General features: G+C 42.6%; 1 protein-coding gene across 1 annotated transcript in view; it reads left to right on the top strand.

Moving 5' to 3' along the window:
- The window catches only part of zcchc14 (zinc finger, CCHC domain containing 14), a 117,897-nt gene that overhangs the window by 13,281 nt on the left and 84,537 nt on the right, over positions 1-20,079 (top strand). The window contains exon 2 of the mRNA XM_073070163.1: positions 230-341. Coding sequence (XP_072926264.1) covers positions 230-341 — 112 coding nt within the window. The remainder of the gene's footprint in view (positions 1-229; positions 342-20,079) is intronic.

The following is a 20,079-nucleotide window of genomic DNA, read 5'->3' as shown; positions in this document are numbered from 1 at the left end:
GCCTGAAGGCCAATACTTGCTCTTATTTCTTGAATTCTTGTAAAAACTCAATTGTTTGTATTTTTTTTGGTGAACTGGATATTCTGAGCACCATCTTACGACTTAGAGTTGATTTTGTGTTGAAGATGTGATCTGAATAATTTGCATTTCAAGTTTTTTTTATGGTGGATGAGGTTTAAATATTTCTTGAATGTTTATGGAAAAATAATAATTTTTTTTCTCTTTAAAGATAGTACACAGACCTGAAAGTGGTGTGCACTGTTTGCAGAATGCATTACGGACATCAGCACATTCCTATGAGGAATCCCCCCAAAAACGATCTTTAGGCAAGCACTCAAAATGTAAGTTGCAATGTACTAAATCTTAATTGTGTGAGTTGGAATGCCAGATTAATCTAGTTAGAGAAATCTCATTCAAATGTATTGCAATTATGTAAACATTTGGACAGGTTAACAAAATTAAGAAATGAAAGAAGTAATGTAATGCATTTTATTAATCAGTTTTGTGCATTGTGATGTAAATGTTGAATTTAGCATTGTTCTTGAAGTTAATGCTCTTCAAGAGCAATTAATTTACTTCCATATCCAAATAACAAACCTGTCAATCAAAGAACCAGTAAATTAGGATCAGAGTGAAAACAAAAGGTGAGAATCAAATCACTTCATGGGTTTGGTGACATAAAAACTTGATGGTAGAGATGGCATTTCTCCCCCATGGTACTCATGAACTTCATACCTTCTTTCCTGTTCCATTACTAGCAAGAGTTTTATTTTGCATTAAATATCTTCAAGTTCAAGTTCAGTTTATTGTCATTCAACTACTTGCCTTCAATGAATGCAATGTATCTTGCAGCACATTTATTTCACTTTCTCTTTAACCTTCACCTTTGCCAGTACAACTGTAGTAATTAATTTCAACCAGTTTATTTGTTTCTTTATGAAACTTCTAAGCTTAGTAGAAGTAACCACTGGAAAATTGGACTTGTTTGTGAAATACTATGCTACAAATATGAATCTTGATATTCTGACTTTGTATGCAATATTTTAAAATAAAGCCTATCTGGCAAAACACCACCTCATTTGTAAGATGACCATGTACTTCTGACAAAGACTGTAAATGATAGGGATCAGAAAGCTATTCCCTTCCAAGCACATCATCTTTTGTTTACTTGAAAACTAAACAAAGAAACACTTATGGAGGAGTTCAGTTGATTTTTTTTCTTTTTAACCCTTTTTGAATTAGTACAAAGCTGCTGTGGTACTGAAATTGATTACCGGTAACTTATTATTGGTTCTTGCTGCAGTTCATGACTTACAAGGTGTTTTTTTATATGTGTGTGTGTGTGTAATTAAAAAAATCTCCTTTGAACTTAGCTATGTATTATGAACACAATTTCTGAATTGGAAATAATTAAATTTCTTTTCCAGGCAAGCAGTATTTTGGTATGAGAACTTGCCTTTGTATTAAGTTTGTGGGAAATTATTATAATCTTCCTTTACCTTTCAAATTCAACCGTCTTTAGTTTGTGTTTGAAATGTATATCATTTCTTAACTAATTGGAAAGTTGCAGAACCTGGGTCTCTGTACCTCCCTCTGCAATTGGATCCTCGACTTCTTAACCGGAAGTCCACTGTCTGTGTGGATTGGTGATGACATATCCTCCTTGCTGACGATCAACACTGGCACACCTCAGGGGTGTGTGCTGAGCCCACTGCTTTACTTTCTATGTACACATGACCGTGTGGCTAGGCATAGCTCAAATACCATCTTTACATTTGCTGACGATACAACCATTGTTGGTAGAATCTCATGTGGTGACGAGAGGGAGTACAGGAGTGAGATATGCCAACTAGTGGAGTAGTGCCGCAGAAACAACCTACCACTCAACGTCAGTTAGACGAAAGAGCTGATTGTGGACTTCAGGAAGGGTAAGACGAAGGAACACATACCAATCCTCATAGAGGGATCAGAAGTGGAGAGAGTGAGCAGCTTCAAGTTCCTGGGTGTTAAGTTCTCTGAGGTTCTAACCTGGTCCCAACATATTGATGCAGTTATAAAAAAGGCAAGACAGTGGCTATACTTTATTAGGAGTTTGAAGAGAATTGACGTATCAACAAATACACTCAAAAACTTCTATAGTTGTACCATGGAGAGCATTCTGACAGGCTGCATCACTGTCTGGTATGGAGGGGCTACTGCACAGGACTGAAAGAAGCTGCAGAAAGTTGTAAATCTAGTCAGCTCCATCTTGGGTACTAGCCTACAAAGTACCCTTTCGGGGGTGGTGTCTCAAAAAGGCAGCGTCCATTATTAAGGACCTCCAGCACCCAGGGCATGCCCTTTTCTCACTGTTACCATCAAGTAGGATGTACAGAAGCCTGAAGGCACACATGCAGCAATTCAGGAACAGCTTCTTCCCCCTGCCATCCAATTCCTAAATGGACATTGAATTTGGACACAACCTCTCTTTTTTTTCAATATTCAGTATTTCTGTTTTTGCACATTTTAGAAAGTCTATTCAATATATGTAATTGATTTACTTGGATATTAATTATTATTACTTTTATTTTATTATTATTTTTATTTTATTTTATTATTTTTTCTCTGCTAGATTTATGTACTGCATTGAACTGCTGCTGCTAAGTTAACAAATTTCATGTCACATGCCGGTGATAATAAACCTGATTCTGCTTCTGATAATTCTGTTTACCTAATCACCGCAAATCTATTGGTCTATTTACTTGTTGGTTTCAAGTCATACGGTTCTAAAAATCACTCCTGACTGCAACAGCAAGCAGATATGTGACCTCTTTAATTCTGTAACATATCCCAAGTGGCTTCATGGGGATTTATCCAAATAAAATTTGACACCAAGCCACACATGTGTCTGAAAACTTGATCAAAGCTGTTATTTTAAAGGAGTTTCATCAAGAAAGCAAAAGAGGCATTGGGGGGCAAGGAAGAAATTCCTGATCTTAATGCTTTGATACCTGAAAGTGAACTTGCTATGCAGAAGTAATGAAACATTGGAAATGGAAAAAGATCAAAATTGAAGGAGAGCAAAACACTTAAAAGAAACAGGTAAAGCTATGCAGAGCTTTGAAAACAAGAATTGAAATGAAAACAGAAAATAAACAAGAAACCAAAGTTCCACAAATCCCAATTAGAATTGTACAGCATGGAAACGTGCACTTTTACCCAACTCATCTTTGCCAACCAAGTTATCTACTTGAGCTAGCCTGTATTCCTGTGTTGGCTAATATCTTTTCCTATTCATGTACCAGTCTAAATAACTTTTCAATAATTGAACTGTATCTGCTTTTATCCTTTCTTCTGAATGCTTGTTCCATATACACACTATGTTTGCTGTAAGAAAGGTTGACCATCAGATACATTTTAAATCTGTCCCTCACACCTTAAACCTATGTCCTTTAGTTTTAAACACTTGACTCTTGGGGGGAGGGGGAGGAAGACTATTATCATTCTTATCTATGTCCCTGATGATTTTTATAGACTTCTAAGGTCTCCTCTCAGCCCTCCACACTCCAGAGAATAAAATCTGAGTTTATCTAGTCACTCCTTATTGCTCAAGTCCTCCAGTCCAAAGCTTTTCTGCATCTTTCCCAGCTGAATAACATCTTTCTTCTACCCAGGTGACCAGAACTGCACATAGAATTCCAAGTGCAGTCTCACTAACATCTTGTGCAGCAAAACATAACGTCCCTGATGCACCATCAATAACTCTCGCAGACGGGAGGCGAACGATAGGCTTTTATTAGCAGCAAGAGATCACGATTAGCAGCAAGAGACCACCGCACAACATCCTGGAGACTGAGGGAGGAGCAGTGCCTCCAATTGCCTTTATACAGGGGTCTGTGGGAGGAGCCACAGGAGCAGTCAGCAGGGGGTGTGTCCAGACAAGTATATGTAGTTCACCACATTCACCCCCACTTTGTTTTAAAAGAGAGTCCCCATGGGGCGAAGTTTCTTACAAGTATATTTACAGGTTAAGTTTATCAGGCGGTCGAATCTGTCGCTGCGATCTACATAGCACCGGTGGTGATTGCACCGGTGACGGTGGTTGTGCTGGCTCCAGCCTGACTTGAGGTGCCAGCCCATTAGGCGTCAGTAATCCCTCATGCGTGTGCGAGGCGCCCGGTATGGGAGTATCGTGAGGAGTCTGTCTAGGGCTTGGTGTGTGCAGTGTCTCGTGGGTATACACCTCGGTGGGTACGGGGTTCATAGTCACCGTGGAGTGTTCGGGGTAGGGGTCTGGTGCTCCTGCGGGCGCCAGGTCGCGGACGGAGACCGTGTCCTCCCGCCCATCAGGTAAGACCACGTAGGCATACTGGGGGTTCGCATGAAGTAGGTGAACCCTCTCGACCATCGGGGAGTATTTATTGCTCCTCGCCTGTTTCAGGAGCAGCTTTGGCCCTGGGGATGTCAGCCAAGCCGGTAGGGTGGTCCCAGTGGCAGACTTACTGGGAAAAGAAAAGAGTCGCTCATGAGGGGTAGCATTGGTGGACGTGCATAACAGGGAGTGGATGGAGTGGAGCGCCTCGGGGAGGACCTCCTGCCAGCGAGAGACCGGCAATCCCTTTGACTTAAGGGCTAAGAGTGTGGCCTTCCACACTGTGGCATTCTTCCTCTCCACCTGTCCATTTCCCTGGGGATTATAGCTCGTGGTCCTACTAGTAGCAATACCCCTAGCCAGCAGGTACTGGCGCAGCTCGTCACTCATAAACAAGGACCCTCTATCACTGTGGATATAGCAGGGATATCCGAACAGAGTGAAGAGCTGGTGCAGGGCTTTTATGACGGACGTGGCAGTGGTATCGGGGCAGGGGATGGCAAAGGGGAACCTCAAGTACTCGTCGATTATGTTGAGAAAGTAGACATTGCGGTAGGTGGAGGGAAGGGGGCCCTTAAAGTCGACACTCAGTTGCTCAAAGGGGCGGGTGGCCTTGATAAGTTGTGCCTTTTCAGGACGGTGGAAGCGCGGTTTGCACTCAGCGCAGACTTGGCAGTCCCTGGTCATCGTCCTGATGTCCTCAAGGGAGTAAGGCAGGTTCCGGGCTTTCACGAAATGGTAAAGTCGGGTGACCCCCGGGTGGCAAAGATCTGCATGAAGGGCGTATAGCCGGTCGAGCTGCGCGCTGGCACACACTCCCCGTGATAGGGCATCAGGGGGCTCATTGAGCCATCCAGGCCGGTACAGGAAATCATAGTTGTAGGTGTAGAGTTCCATTCTCCACCGCAAAATTTTATCATTTTTGATTTTGCCCCGCAGTTGGTTGCTGAACATGAACGCAACTGAGCGCTGGTCGGTCAGCAAGGTGAACCTTTTGCCGGCAAGATAGTGCTTCCAGTGCCTAATAGCTTCCACTATGGCCTGGGCTTCTTTCTCCACCGCGGAGTGCCGAATTTTAGGGCCTTGAAGGGTACGAGAGAAGAATGCTACCGGCCTTCCTGCCTGATTGAGGGTAGCAGCCAGCGCGAAGTCGGAGGCGTCACTCTCTACTTGGAAGGGAATGGTCTTGTCCACCGCATGCATCGTTGCTTTGGCAATGTCCCCTTTAATGCGGCTGAAGGCCACGCAGGCCTCGGCTGAGAGGGGAAATGCGGTGGACTTGACCAGGGGGCGGGTCTTGTCTGCGTAGTGAGGCACCCATTGGGCGTAATAGGAAAAGAAGCCCAGGCATCGTTTGAGGGCTCTGAGGGTGGTGGGAAGAGGGAGTTCCAATGGGGGCACATACGGTCGGGGTCAGGGCCAATGACCCCGTTCTCCACGACATACCCAAGGATAGCAAGTCGGGTGGTTCCAAACACACACTTGTCCCTGTTATAGGTAAGGTTAAGAGCTTTGGCCGCTTGGAAAAATCGTTGGAGGTTGGTGTCGTGATCCTGCCAGTCGTGACCGGCAGTTGGCGCTGGTCCACCATCCGGTCCATTTCCCTCTGGAAGACAGAGACACCATTCGTGACACCGAAGGGGACACGCAGGAAGTGATAGAGCCTGCGGCCCGCCTCGAAGGCGGTGTAGGGGCGGTCCTCCGGGCGGATGGGGAGCTGATGGTAAGCGTATTTCAGGTCTATGGTCGAGTACACCTTGTACTGAGCTATCTGATTGACCATATCCGCGATGCGGGGTAGGGGGTACGGGTCAAGCTGCGTGAACCTATTGATGGTCTGGCTATAGTCCACGACCATCCTATTTTTCTGCCCTGTCCAAACGACGACCACCTGGGCCCTCCAAGGACTTGTGCTTGGCTGAATGATCCCCTCCCTGAGCAGCCGCTGCACCTCCGACTTAATGAAGGCCCTGTCCCCCGCGCTGTACCTCCTGCTTTTAGTTGCCACAGGTTGACAGTCGGGGGTCAGGTTGGTGAACAGCAGTGGGGGAGGGATCTTGAGGGTGGAGAGGCTGCAAGTGGAGTCAGTAGCGCGGCTGTTGGCATGGTGCTGGGTGGGATGTGTGGGTCGGTGTGTGTGTGTGTGGTCAGTAGCGGGGTATATGACGAAGCCCCACAAAACTGAGGATTTCTGACAATGATTGGTGGGAGGGGCCCGTCATACTCCATTGTCACACTTTTCAGGTGGCTCTGGAAGTCGAGCCCCAATAGTACAGGGGCACACAGTTGAGGCATGACCAGTAATGCAAAGTCCCGATATTCTGTGCCTTGCACCACCAATGTCGCTACACAACCCCCCCGGATGTCTGTGGAATGCGATCCAGAAGCCATGGTGACCCTCTGGCTTACCGGCTGTGTCAAGAGTCCGCAGCATTGCACCGTGTCCGGGTGAATAAAACTCTCAGTGCTGCCCGTGTCGAACAGGGAGCTAGTCCTGTGCCCCTCCACCAGGATGTCCATCATTGACATTGCAAGCTGATGTGGAGCGCTTTGGTTGAGGGTCATGGAGGCCAGAATTGAATTGCCGTCTTGGTGCCCGGTAAGCACCCGTGGGTCGGAGGCGGGGCGAGGTGGCGCCGACAAAGATGGCCGCCCCCATGCCTCGCACGATGCGGGCAGGCAAGATGGCGGCGACCAAGATGGCGACCCCCATGCCTCGCACGCGGTGCTGCTCGACCCCGCTCGTGGTTTAGACTTACAGGCCTTGGCGAAGTGGCCCTTCTTTCCGCAGCTGGAGCAGGTAGCTTCTCGGGCCGGGCAGCGTTTTCGGGGGTGTTTTTTGAGTCCGCAGAAGTAACACTGCATGGACTTGCGACTGGCAGCAGCCGTGGTCGGTTCGCTGGTGGGTTGCGGGGACTTCACGGGCTCGCGACTGGCAGCAGCCGAGGTTGATTCCCCGAGGTGGCGGGGTCTGCAGCGTCCATGGGACTGGTGGGAGATCGTGCGGCTGAACAGCGTCAGCGTTGTGCAGAGCAGCCTCCAGCATGTCAGCCAGCTCAATCGCCGACTGTAAGGTAAGATCGGTGTTTTCCAGCAGCCGCTGGCGCACGTACACTGACCTGATCCCCGTAACGAAGGTGTCTCGTACCAGGAGCTCCGCATGCTGTTCCCCCGTCAGTTCCCTGCAGTTGCAGGCCCGCACGAGTGTCTGTAGGGCCCGGACAAACTCAGCGCTCGACTCTCCGGCCCGCTGCCGCCGTGTTGCTAAGCAATGTCTTGCGTAGACGGTGTTCACCGGCCGCAGGTACTGTCTTTTAAGGGCGTCCAGTGCCCCTTGGTAGGTCAGCAGGTCCCTGATTAGGGAGTATACCCGTGGACTGACTCTGGAGAGGAGAACTCTGTGCATGATAGCAGGCTCAGTCACGCGAATCTCTTCCAGGAACCATGCAAGCCAGAGTTCAAAGGGAATGGCTGCTTCTGGAGATTGAGGATCAATGTCCAATTTGCCTGGTGGTAAAATGCTCTCCATGTTTTAAAATTGCTGCTAATAAAATTGATGCACCATCAATAACTCTCGGAGACAGGAGGCGAATGATAGGCTTTTATTAGCAGCAAGAGACCACCACACAACATCCTGGAGACTGACGGAGGAGCAGTGCCTCCAATCGCCTTTATACAGGGGTCTTTGGGAGGAGCCACAGGAGCAGTCAGCAGAGGGGCATGTCCGGACAGGTATATGTAGTTTACCACAGTCCCAACCCTTGTACTCAATTCACTGGCCAATGAATGCAAGTATGCCAGTGCCTTCTTCACCACCTTGTCTACTTGCACTCGGTGGCCACTTTATTAGTTATCTCCTATACCTAATAAAGTGGCCACTTAGTGTATGTTATGGTTTTCTGCTACCCAAGGTTCGACATGTTGTCCATTCATAGAAGCTCCTCTGCATATTGTTGTAACACGTGGTACTTTGAATTACTGTTATCTTTATACCAGCTTGAGTCAGTCTGGCCATTCTCCTGTAACCTCTTTCATTAACGAGGCATTTTCTCCCACAGAACTGTGGCTCACTGGATGTTTTTTTTGTTTTTCGCACCATTCTCTGAACTCCAGAGATTGTTGTACGTGAAAATCCTCGGAAATCAGCAGTTTCTGCGATGCTTGCACCGTCCCATCTGGCACCAACAATCGTAGTTAAAGTCACTTAGATCATATTTCTTCCCCATTCTGATATTTGGTTTGAACAACAACTGAACCTCTTAACCTTATTTACTTGCTTTTATGCATTGAGTTCCTGCCACATGATTGGCTGATGAGATATTTACATTAACGAGCAGATGTATAGGCATACCTAATAAAGTGGCTACTTGAGTGCATCTGCACCCTCAAGTCCCTCTATTGAACGACACTTTTGAGGGTGTTTTCATAACAATTTTCTTTTGCATTATTGTGATTTTTACGAGGGGTGATTGATAAGTTCGTGGCCTAAGGTAGAAGAAATCAATTTTAGAAAACCTAGCACATTTATTTTTCAACATAGGCCCCTCCTACATTTATACACTTAGTCCAGTGATCGTGGAGCATATGGATCTTAGACCTCCAGAAAATGTCCACAACAGAGGTGATTGATAGGTTCGTTCCCTAAGTTAGAAGGAGATGAGTTAAACAGCTCTCGTTAAATGCACATGCAGGTCAACTCTTTGAGTGATTATGCAGAAAGTTTGAAGTTAATAACTCATTTCCTTCTACCGTAGGCCACGAACTTATCAATCACCTCTGATATTCCATGTTCCACCTACCCTCTTGGTGAAAAATTTCTTAGGGCCCTCTATACTTCCCCTTTCACACCAGGCAGTGATGCAACCTATATTATGCTTTCTGCAGTACATCTCTAGAAATTTGCTAGTCTTTGGTGACATACTAAATCTTCTCAAACTACTAATGAAGTATAACCACTAGTGTGCCTTCTTAGTGGTTGTATCAATATGTTGGGGCCAAGGTAAATTCTCTGAAGTTTTGACATCCAGGAACTTGAAGCTGCTTATCCTTTCCACCGCTGACCCCTCAATGAGGACTGGTGTGAGCTCTCCCAATTTGCCCTTCCTATAATCCATCATCAATTGACAAAAGAGAAGGATATATTTGTACTAGAGAGGTTGAGAGGAAAATGTTCTCAGGAACTGAGCACTTATGAGGAAAGACTGTAAAGGCTTGATTGAATGTGCAAATTTATGATCACTAGAAACAGGGAAGAAGTGCCAAAAAGTAGAGAACAACAATTTGGGTCTGCTGTGTCATTCCATCATGGTTGATTATTATCCCTCTCAACCCCATTCTCCAGCCTTCTCATAATGTTTGACACACTTACTAATCAAGAACTTAGCAACCTCTGCATTAAGTATACTCAATGACTTGGATTTCACAGCCTTGTGTTAATGAACTCCTTGTGTTAAAGAAATTGCTCTTCATCTCTGTTCTAAAGGGACATCCTTCTATTGAGGCTGTGTCCTCTGGTCTTAGACTCTCTTCCCCCCCCCCCCCCCCCACTATAAGAAATATCCTCTCCACATCTGTCGAGGCCTTTCATGATTCAATAAGTTTCAGTGAGATCACCCTCTTTTTTGTCAACTCCAGCAAGTGCAGCAACTCCAAGTACAAAGCCATCAAATTCTTGTCATACCTAACCTTTCATTCTTGAGATCATTTTTTTGAACCTCCTCTGGACAAAAAAAGGATCTAATGCTCTCCTGGCATATTTGATGAATAAACTCATATTGGGCTTCCAGGCAGGTACAGGTATTGATTTTAAACTGGTGTTTCGATGACAAATTCTGCCATCATCATCAGGGATGGCCCCTAAGCATGTTTAGCCTGGTGTGTGTATACACACACTCACACACTCACACACTCACTCTTGTTGTCTGTCTCTCTCAATTGTTTAGTCCTCATCCAATCAGGTTTGTTGTCCCAACTGGTTTACAATCGAATTCCAGTTCTTACTTGGAGCAAGACCTTGCTTTGACTTTGTTAAAATTCTTTTTCTCTAGTTTTATTTCAATGGCTTCCTTCACCAAACAGTCCCAAAAGCCATTGGCACGGCACAATAGTTTTGTGCCGTCTTTGTCAATCCTATGGTCATTGTAAATGCTACGTTCTGCTACTGCCAATTTCTCTGGGTAACCTAAACTGATATCCCTTCTGCACTCCTTAATGCCGGTTTCCACTGTGTGTTCTGTCTGGCTGCTCTGCATTCACGGAGTCCTGCATATGCCAGCTGTCCTGAGTCCCAGACAATCTTTGACCCACAAGTTGTGAAATGAGCTTCCTTATGGGCTCGTGGATGGTATTAATCTGGTATTTCTTCATGATCTTGGCAATCCTTTCAAAAACCAGGGAAATATAGGGAAGACAGGTGCAATTTCTACTTTGATTAACTGAGCAAAAGCTATTTTGGACCCAGAGAGTCTCCACAAGGAAATAAGACAATTATGCACGGTATTCCTACAGAATGGATACAGGGTGAGGGAAATCAATTAGGCCCTAAAAGGGTCAATGGAAAAACCAGGAGACTTAACAACAAGGAGGAACCTGTTGCTACAGCCTGTCTTCCCTGTATTTCCACGGTTTGAAGACTAACCAATCAGGAGGGACATTCGATGGGGAGATATATATATATCACCGGACTAGACATTTTGGGGTATCATGCCTGATGAAGATGGCTGAGTTTGTCATCAAAACCTTGGTCAAAATCAATACCTATATCCAGCTGGAAGCCCAAAAAGAGTTTATTCCTCCTCTGGACCCTTTCCAATGCCAGTATATTCCTTCAGTGCGATCTGACCAATGCCTTATAAAGCTTCAGCATTACCTCCTTGCTCTTATATTCTCGTCTGCTTGAAATGAATGCTAACATTGCATATGCCTTCTTTGCCACTGATTCAACCTGTTAGTTAACCTTTAGGGAATCCTGCATGCATGAGGGCTTCCATGTCCCTAAGCACTTCTGTTTTCTGAATTTTCACTCTATTTAGAAAATAGTCTATGCCTTTATCCCTTCCACCAAACTGCAAGAACATACACTTTACTGCATTATTCTATCTGCCACTTTTTTGGCCCCTTTTAGCATCCTTACACATCTGGAGAAGAAGGATGCTTATGTGAGAATGCTGTTCTTGGACTACAGTTCAGTATTCAACACCATAATTCCATCCCGGCTTGACAAGAAACTCAGAGACTTTGGCCTTGACCCTGCCTTGTGCTGGATCCTGGACTTCCTGTCAGATCACCAGCAAGTTGTAAGAGTGGGCTCCCTCACCTCCAACCCTCTGACTCTCAATACAGGAGCCCCTCAGGGCTGTTCACTGACTCCCTTCCTTTACTCCCTGTATACCCATGACTGCATCGCCACCCACGGCTCTAATCTGCTAATTAAATTTGCTGACGACACTATATTGATTGGCCTTAGCTCAAACAATAATGAGGTAGCCTACAGGGAAGAAGTTAAAAAACAAAGGAGCTGGTTGTGGATTACAGGAGGAAAGGAGACGGATTAACTCCTATTGACATCAGTGGATCTGGGGTTGAGAGGGTAAACAGCTTTAAGTTCCTCAGCATCCACATCACCGAGGACCTCATGTACACACCAGCTGTGTGGTGAAAAAGGCACAGTGCCTGTTTCACCTCAGATGGTTGAGGAAGTTTGGTATGGGCCCCCAAATCCTAAGAACTTTCTACAGGGGCACAATTGAGAGCATCCTGGCTGGCTGCATCACTGCCTGGTTTGGGAACTGTATCTTCCTTAATCGCAGAACTCTGCAGAGAGTGGTGCGGACAGCCCAGCACATCTGTAGTTGTGAACTTCCCATGATTCAAGACATTTACAAGGACAGGTGTGTAAAAAGGGCCCATAGGATCATTGGGGACCTGAGTTACCCCAACCACAAACTGTTCCAGCTGCTACCATCTGGAAACGGTACCGCAGCATTAAAGCCAGGACCAACTGGCTCTGGGACAGCTTCTTCCACCAGGCCATCAGACTGATTAAGTTATTATAAATTACTATGATTGCACATTTAGACAGAGGCGTTACGTAAACGTAAAGCCTGACAGAAAGTGAGACATGCTCAAGCCCAAGATGAAAATTGAAATTCCTGTATGCTGAGCAAGTAATTTAAAGTAAAAAAAATTCTAATGAAAATAGTAAGAGGCAAATCGTGTTATTCTAACTATACATAGAAAATAGTGGGGGAGGATGCAGGTGAAATTCCAATGAACAGTAGTGAAGTGGCAGGCATGTTAAATGAGTACTTTGATTCTGTTTTACAGTGGAGCTGGATTATAAAATGGGTTGGTATAAGCAAACCAAAAATAAGAGAAGGGATTGACTTCATGATGATGCGAGGTTTTTATTTGAAAAGGTAGTGCTGAAAACAATGGAAAATAGATGCCAATTTTTGTTTCGGTGTGTTTAAAAAATGGCTCCATAAAGAAAGAGATTCTATAGATGCTCGAAATCTTCAGCAACACAAACAAAATCCTGGAGGAATACTGTGGATCAGGTAGCAATGATGGAGATAAATCAACATTTCAGGTAAAGATCTTTCAGTCCTGATGAAAGGTCTCAGCCTAAAATATTGACTGTTTATTCCCTTCCATAGTTGCTGCTTAACCTGCTGGGTTCCTTCAACATTCCGTGTTTGCACATACTGAAAATCTGGAGTAACATGCTGTGAAGTTGAAGGCAACATCAATGGAGGGAAATTGACAGTAGTGTCACATTGACTGTGGACTTGAAGATGGGGAAGTCAGGAGATACACACCAGTCCATGTTGAGGGGCCAGCTGTGGAAACGATGAGCAGCTTGAAGTCCCTGGGTGTCAACATTTTGGTGGATATATCTTCGACACAACACGTTGATGCAGTCATGAAAAAGGCATGCCAGTAGCTCTGCTTCATTAGGAGTTTGACAAGATTTTGGCATGTCATCAAAGATACTAGCAAATTTCTACAGTATCGTGGAAAGCATTTTGATTGGTTATACCACCACCTAGTATGGAGGCTCCAATACACAGGATCAGATGAGGCTGCAGAAAGTTGTAGAATTAGCCAGTTACATTATGGCTTCAACCTTATTCATCACTGAGGACATCTTCAAAAGGTGGTGCCTCAAGAAGGTAGCATCCATCATTAAGGACCTTCTCACCTTATTTACTGCTGTTGGAGCGGAGGTACAGGAGTTTGAAGACCCACACTCAATGTTTCAGGAGCAACTTGTTGCTTGCTGCCATCAGATATTTGAATGGTTCATGAAAATATGAATATTACATTATTCCCCTTTTGCACTATTTATGCAACTTATAGTAATTTTTAAGACTGTACTGTACTCCTGCCACAAATGTCACTGATAATAAAACTGATTTTAATTCACAGCCCAAGTATATTTGATATGCAGGTTGAAGGATCCCTGAAGGTTTCAGCACAGGTTGACAGATTGGTAAAGAAGGAATACAGAATGCTAGCATTTACTAGCCAGGTTTAGAATAACAGTGGAGGGAATTACTGGTACATCGAGACTGTAGCTATTTGTTGGATGTCTTTCAAAGGCATGACTATACCTCCTAAAAAGATCAAGGGCAACAGATGTATGGGAATGTCACTTCTTTTAAGTTGTACACATGCTGAATTTGTTTTTCCTTCATCTGTGCAAGGCTTAAATCTTGGAACACTCAACTCAATAATACTTGTGAGCACCATAGCTCTTTGTCCCCTTTTTAAGGGCAATTAAGATTGAACAATAAAAATTGGCCTTTCTCTCTTTGTCTACTGTTTTTCTATTAGCTAAAATAAAATGCATATCTGATAATCTCCTAGCATAAATAATAATATAGTTGTAACCTCAGTGCTGATGTGCATATATCTAGTTGTAATTTTGTACTTGTCTATACTTTTTGCAATTTTCTTTCCCTACTGAACCTATCATTCATTTCGGTATTCAATTGGAACTAAGCAAATGTAAACATACAAATTTTAAATATCAAACAAGGCAGACTAACCAAATATATATTTAACCACATTCTGAAGCTATGAATGACCTGTCTTATTTTTCAGACATCTGATTTGGACAGTTTACTAATTCCATATTAATTAAGCTGGTTATTAACCTTTTAAGGTAGAGTTAAAGAAATTCTCTTAAATTTCAACATATGGAGTTAGTGAAGCATAGTTTTCTTGTTTGGGAACAAAATTACATAACAAGAGTTTACAGTCATGGTATGGATAAAGTAACTCTTTCCAGAAAGGCTTATGAACCACGTAAGGTTTTATAATAGTCCTGGAATTTCATGAGCTCCAGTACTGATTCAAACCTTTTCCATCAATGTACACTTTCTATTAGTATCTTTGGATTGCTAATAGTTACTTAAATTTGGATACAGTAATATAGTTCACATATCACAACTGTAAAATACCAGATGTTTCTTTTATGATTAACTTGGATTTTTTTTTGAGATTGTAAACCAGAAGTTTAAAGTTTGAGCCCATAATAAAAGTGATGATGATATGGGACATAACACTGAGGGGGGTGGGGCAAATCATGAGCCAATGGTATTACAGGATCTGATGATAATGATCCAGAGGTTCTTAAGAAGTCAAGAATGAGGCATAAACTTGGTGGTTATAGCTATTTTATTAAGTGTTGCAAGAACAAAAAAAAAACATCTGAAGACGACAAAGAAAAAGAAGTCATGGATATCTCATACTCAGACTAGAGATAACAATATTCCAGTGACAACATATTGAATAGCCAGATTCAAGTAGTGTGACACCTGCAGAGAAACTGAGAAGCTTTTCAAAAATTTAGAATTAGCTGTACCACAACCACTAGAAATTTTACTGAACAATTACATCTATATAGGTTATTATATAAAAATATAAGCATTGAAAAGTTAAACTACAATGAAAATACTTTAAAAAAAATTCTACATCCTAATCCAACATACTTCAACATTTTTGGCCAGAAGAAGGCGCTATACTGAAAATTACAGTCGGCCCTCCTTATCCACGAGTTCTGCATGCGCGAATTCAACCAACCGTGAATTAAGAAAACCTGGAATTGCTCTTCCAGCGCTTGTTTTTGAGCATGTACAGACTTTTTTTCTTGTCATTATTCCTTAAACAATGCAGTATAACAACTAGTTTACATAGCATTTACATTGTATTAGGTATTATAAGTAATCTAGAGATGATTTAAAGTACACGGGAGGATGTGTGTAGGTTACCGTGGATTGGGATTGAAAAAAAAATCGGAAGTTCTCTTACTATGTAAATCGGAACAGGTACATCCGGTATTATTTAGTGTCAATTAGTCAAACGTTTGTCTTAGTATATAGTATATATTTTGCCTTTCTATGCATATAAAACACTTAAGAATGTATGTTTCAGCGCCAGGCTCAGGAAGTTCCAGAGTTCGATCCAGTGACAGACCACTTCCGAGCATGCTGTCCTTCCGTGCCTGTTTGATGTGGAGGATCAAAAACCCAAAACCCAATAATTTAACCACTGCGTTGCTTAGTAATAATTGTAGCTTTCATCGTGGGAGGGCCTTTCTCACTTTATCCTTTAAAATTGTTCCGATCGTTGAGCGACTGTAGCCTAACGCTTTTCCAATGACTGATGGCGTTTCATCTCTTTATGATCGCTTTATTATTTCTAGTTTATTTTCAATCATGATCGTGATCATTTTCGTGAACAAAAACACTGCAGATTCAGAACTCGGCAGCCGGGTCCTAATGTCCACCGCACTGAGACAAGTTAAATAAGGTCTGGGATTCCGCTGAGTCCTAAGGACCACCACATTGAGACAGGTTGAATAAAGGACTTGAGCATCCACGTTTTTTGGTATCCGTGAGGGGTCCCAGAACCAATCCCTTGCGGATAAGGAGGGCCGACTGTGCAAGGAAAATTATGTTGTCATGTGAATTTGAAGTTCCTTGATTTGAATTGCCAGATAAGTTAAAGATGTTTTAATACTGAATAAGCTGTGTTATTTCATCTTTTTAAAACCTATATTATCGACTGTTTGATTATCTTTTTCATGCAAAAGATAACTTTGAATTAACTGTAATATAGATCATACTTGGAGATGAGTAGATTATACTTAGAGCCTCCTTCAGCTAAATGAATGATAGCTCTGAGGAAAAATAAAACAAGTGTGAGCCTAAGTTTGCAAAAAACAGCTCAGAGCAAACTTATTTTGTGGATATACAAGAGACTACAGATGCTGGAATACGGAACAAAAGCAATGTCTTGGAGAATTTGGTAGTCATTCAGTTTCTTTCGGAAATAAATTGCTGATGTTTCGGGTTGATCAATCTGAAGCAGCATTTCAACATGACACATCAACAATTTCTTTCCCTCCTATAGAGTTCTTCACATTATTTTATGGACAAATGTAAAACAACAATTATATCATGCAAAGTCAAGGAAGCCTCTAAAATTACCTGGAATCAGAGAATGCAGAACACAGAAATGATTGTTTCTGTGCTCTGCATTCTATGTTGAGAAGGCAAAGAATGATTGTTGAGATTCTACTTGGAGCAAAACCTGTGAATAATGTGTTGGTTGCACCATGGACAGAGGAATTACTCTGTTTTGGGGAAAACATCAGGAAACCAAAGAGGACTGACAGTCCGAGCAATAGACTAGCGAATTAAATGTTAACTTTTGTGTTTGTTTGCAGTTAAACCTGTGTAATTTATTTTGTATTATAAATGTAGAGGGAAATTGCAAAGTACAAGAAAATGTGTTGGAGTTGCAGTGCATAATTAATTTGCACCAATTTGACATGCATATTAAATTTGTGCTTCTACCTTTATTATCATAGCTGGCATCTGACAATCGGTAACCATCCTGTTTATTAAAGTAGTATATATCAGGTTTGTTGAGTGATAAATACCATTTGCAGCTGGTTGGTGCTGACCAAAGTAATGGCTGCCTCTTCAAGATTAGTTGTTTATTGTCCCCAGCTACTTTTTTTTTTGAGGTCAGTCAAAATAATTTGAAATCTTCTTGGAGACTATGGAGAAACGAGCTTGAAAATAAGCATCCCATATAGTTTTGAATTCCTTAGATTCATAAATCTTTCCCCTCTCACTTTAAAGTTGTTTTCCCTTGTTTTATACTGCCCCCTTCCTCAAAGGAAGTAACAAGCAGTGGAGGTCATTTATTTAGATTTTCAGAAGGCATTTGATAAGGTGCCTCACATGAGGCTGCTTAATAAGATAAAATCCTATGGTGTTAGAGGAAAGATACTGGCATGGATAGGGGATTGGCTGACAGGCAGGAGGCAGTAAGTGGGAGGCCTTTTCTGATTGTCTGCCAGTGACGAATGGTGTTCCTCAGGGGACAGTATTGGGACCACTACTTCTAATATTGTTTGTCAATGAGTTAGGTAATGGAATTGATTGTTTTGTGGCAGAGTTTGTGGACAATATGAAGATAGGTGGAGGGGTAGGTAGTGCTGAGGAAGCAATGCGATTGCAGCATGACTTAGACAAATTGGAAGGATGGACAAAAAAGTGGCAGATAGAATACAGTTTTGGGAATGCATTTTTGGAAAAGGAACAACAGTGTAGACTTATCTAAATGGGGAGAAAATTCTAACATCAGAGGTTCAAGGTGACTTAGGAGTCCTCGCGCAAGACTCCCAAAGAGTTAATTCACAGGTTGAGTCTGGTAAAGACGACGAATGCAATGTTGGCATTTCTTTCAAGGGGAATGGAATATAAAAATGCGGAGATAATACTGAAGCTTTATAAGACACTGGTCTGGCCACAGTTGGAATATTGTTAACAATTTTGGGGCCCCATATCTCAGAAAGGATGTATTATCATTGGAGAGAGTCCAGAGGAGGTTCATGAGGATGACTCCAGAAATGAAGGGGTTAACATGAGGAGTGTTAGGCAACTTTGGGCCTGTACTCACTGGAATTTAAAAGAATGGGGAGGGGGGGGGAAATTGTGGATCTCATTGAAGCCTACCAAATGTTGAAAGGACTAGATAAGGTAGATGTTGATAGGATGTTCCCTCTGGTGGGGGTATCCAAAACTAGGGGGCACAGCCTCAAAATGGAGGGGCGACCTTTTAGAACAAAAGTAAAAAGGAATTTTTAACCATAGAGTGGTTAATTTGTTGAATGCTCTGCCACAGACTGCAGTGGAGGCCAAGTACGTGCATATATTCAAAGTGGAAGATGATAGATTCCCGATTGGTCAGAGCCTTAAGTGATATGGTGAGAGGGCTGGTGTATGGGCTTGAATGGAATCCAGGATCAGCCATGAAGAAATGGCAGAGTGGACTCAATGGGCTGATGGCTTAATTCTGCTCCTATATCTTATGGTCTAAACAGTAGCTGGGATGTGGACTACAGATTACAATGGGAAATAGAAAAGACGTGTCAAAAGGGCAATGTTATGATAGTCATGGGAGATTTTTACTTGAAGGTGGATTAGGAAAATCAGGGTGGTAATGGATCTCAAGAATGAATTTGTTGAATGCCTATGAGATGGCTTTTTAGATCAGCTTGTCGTTGAGCCTACAAGGTGATCAGCTAAACTGGATTGGGTGTTATGTAATGAACCAGAGGTGTTTAGGGATCTTAAGGTAATTTAGGAGGCAGTGATCACAATATGACTGAGTTCAATTGGAAATATGATAGGGAGAAAGTAAAGTCTGACATAGCAGTATTTCAGTGGAGTAAAGGAAATTACGGTGGTATAAGAGAGGAGTTGGCCAAAGTAAATTGGAAGGAGATGCTGGCAGGGATGACAGCAGAGCAGCAATGGCTTGAATTCTGGGAAAAATAAGGAAGGTGCAGGATACAAAAACAAAGAAATCCTTAAATGGCAAGATAGTGCAACCATGGCTGACAAGGGTAGTCAAAGCTAATGTAAAAGCAAAAGAGAGAGCTAACAACAACGCAAAAATTAGTAGGAAGATAGAGGATTGGGAAGCTTTTAAAAACCTACAGAAAAGAACTAAAAGAATCATTAGGAGGAAAAGATGAAATATGAAAGCAAACAATATCTAGGTGGATAGAAAAAGCTTATTTCAAATATACAGAAAAATAAAAGACAGATGACAGTGGACATAGGATCACTAGAAAATGAGGCCAGTAAAATAATAACAGGGGACAAGGAGATGGCAGATGAACTAAATGAGTATTTTGCTTCAGTCTTCATTGTGGAAGATGCTAGCAGCATGCAGAGTGTGAGAGAAGTGAGTGCAGTTACTATTACAAGGGAGAAGGTGCTTAAAAAGCTGAAAGATCTAAATCACCCAGACCAGATGAACTGTACCCTAGGGTTCTGAAAGAGGTACAAGTTGACCTTCACTAATCCGGCACCATTTGGACCTGAGAAGTGCTGGATTAGTGAAAATGCCAAATTACAGAAGGATCACATTAAGCAATAGCTAACCACCTCACCATACCTTTAAAATATCATGTAAATCATTACAAGTTAGATAATAATGAAACAGAAATATTAAATGAGTAGCAGGTGAAATTTTAATAAATGTAATATACAATACAGGCACAGATAAAATAAAGGGTACTGGTAAATATATAGGAATTAACTTATACAGAAAAGTCAAGCACTTTCGCTTTTAAAGTGAAACGTTTAATACACCTTCAGGCAAAGTTACATGTTCCTGTAGCATTAGAGCAGCCTAGC

This window comes from Hemitrygon akajei, chromosome 17, assembly GCF_048418815.1.
Source record: "Hemitrygon akajei chromosome 17, sHemAka1.3, whole genome shotgun sequence".
NCBI lineage: Eukaryota > Metazoa > Chordata > Chondrichthyes > Myliobatiformes > Dasyatidae > Hemitrygon > Hemitrygon akajei.
This window is presented reverse-complemented; position numbering and strand designations above follow the sequence as displayed.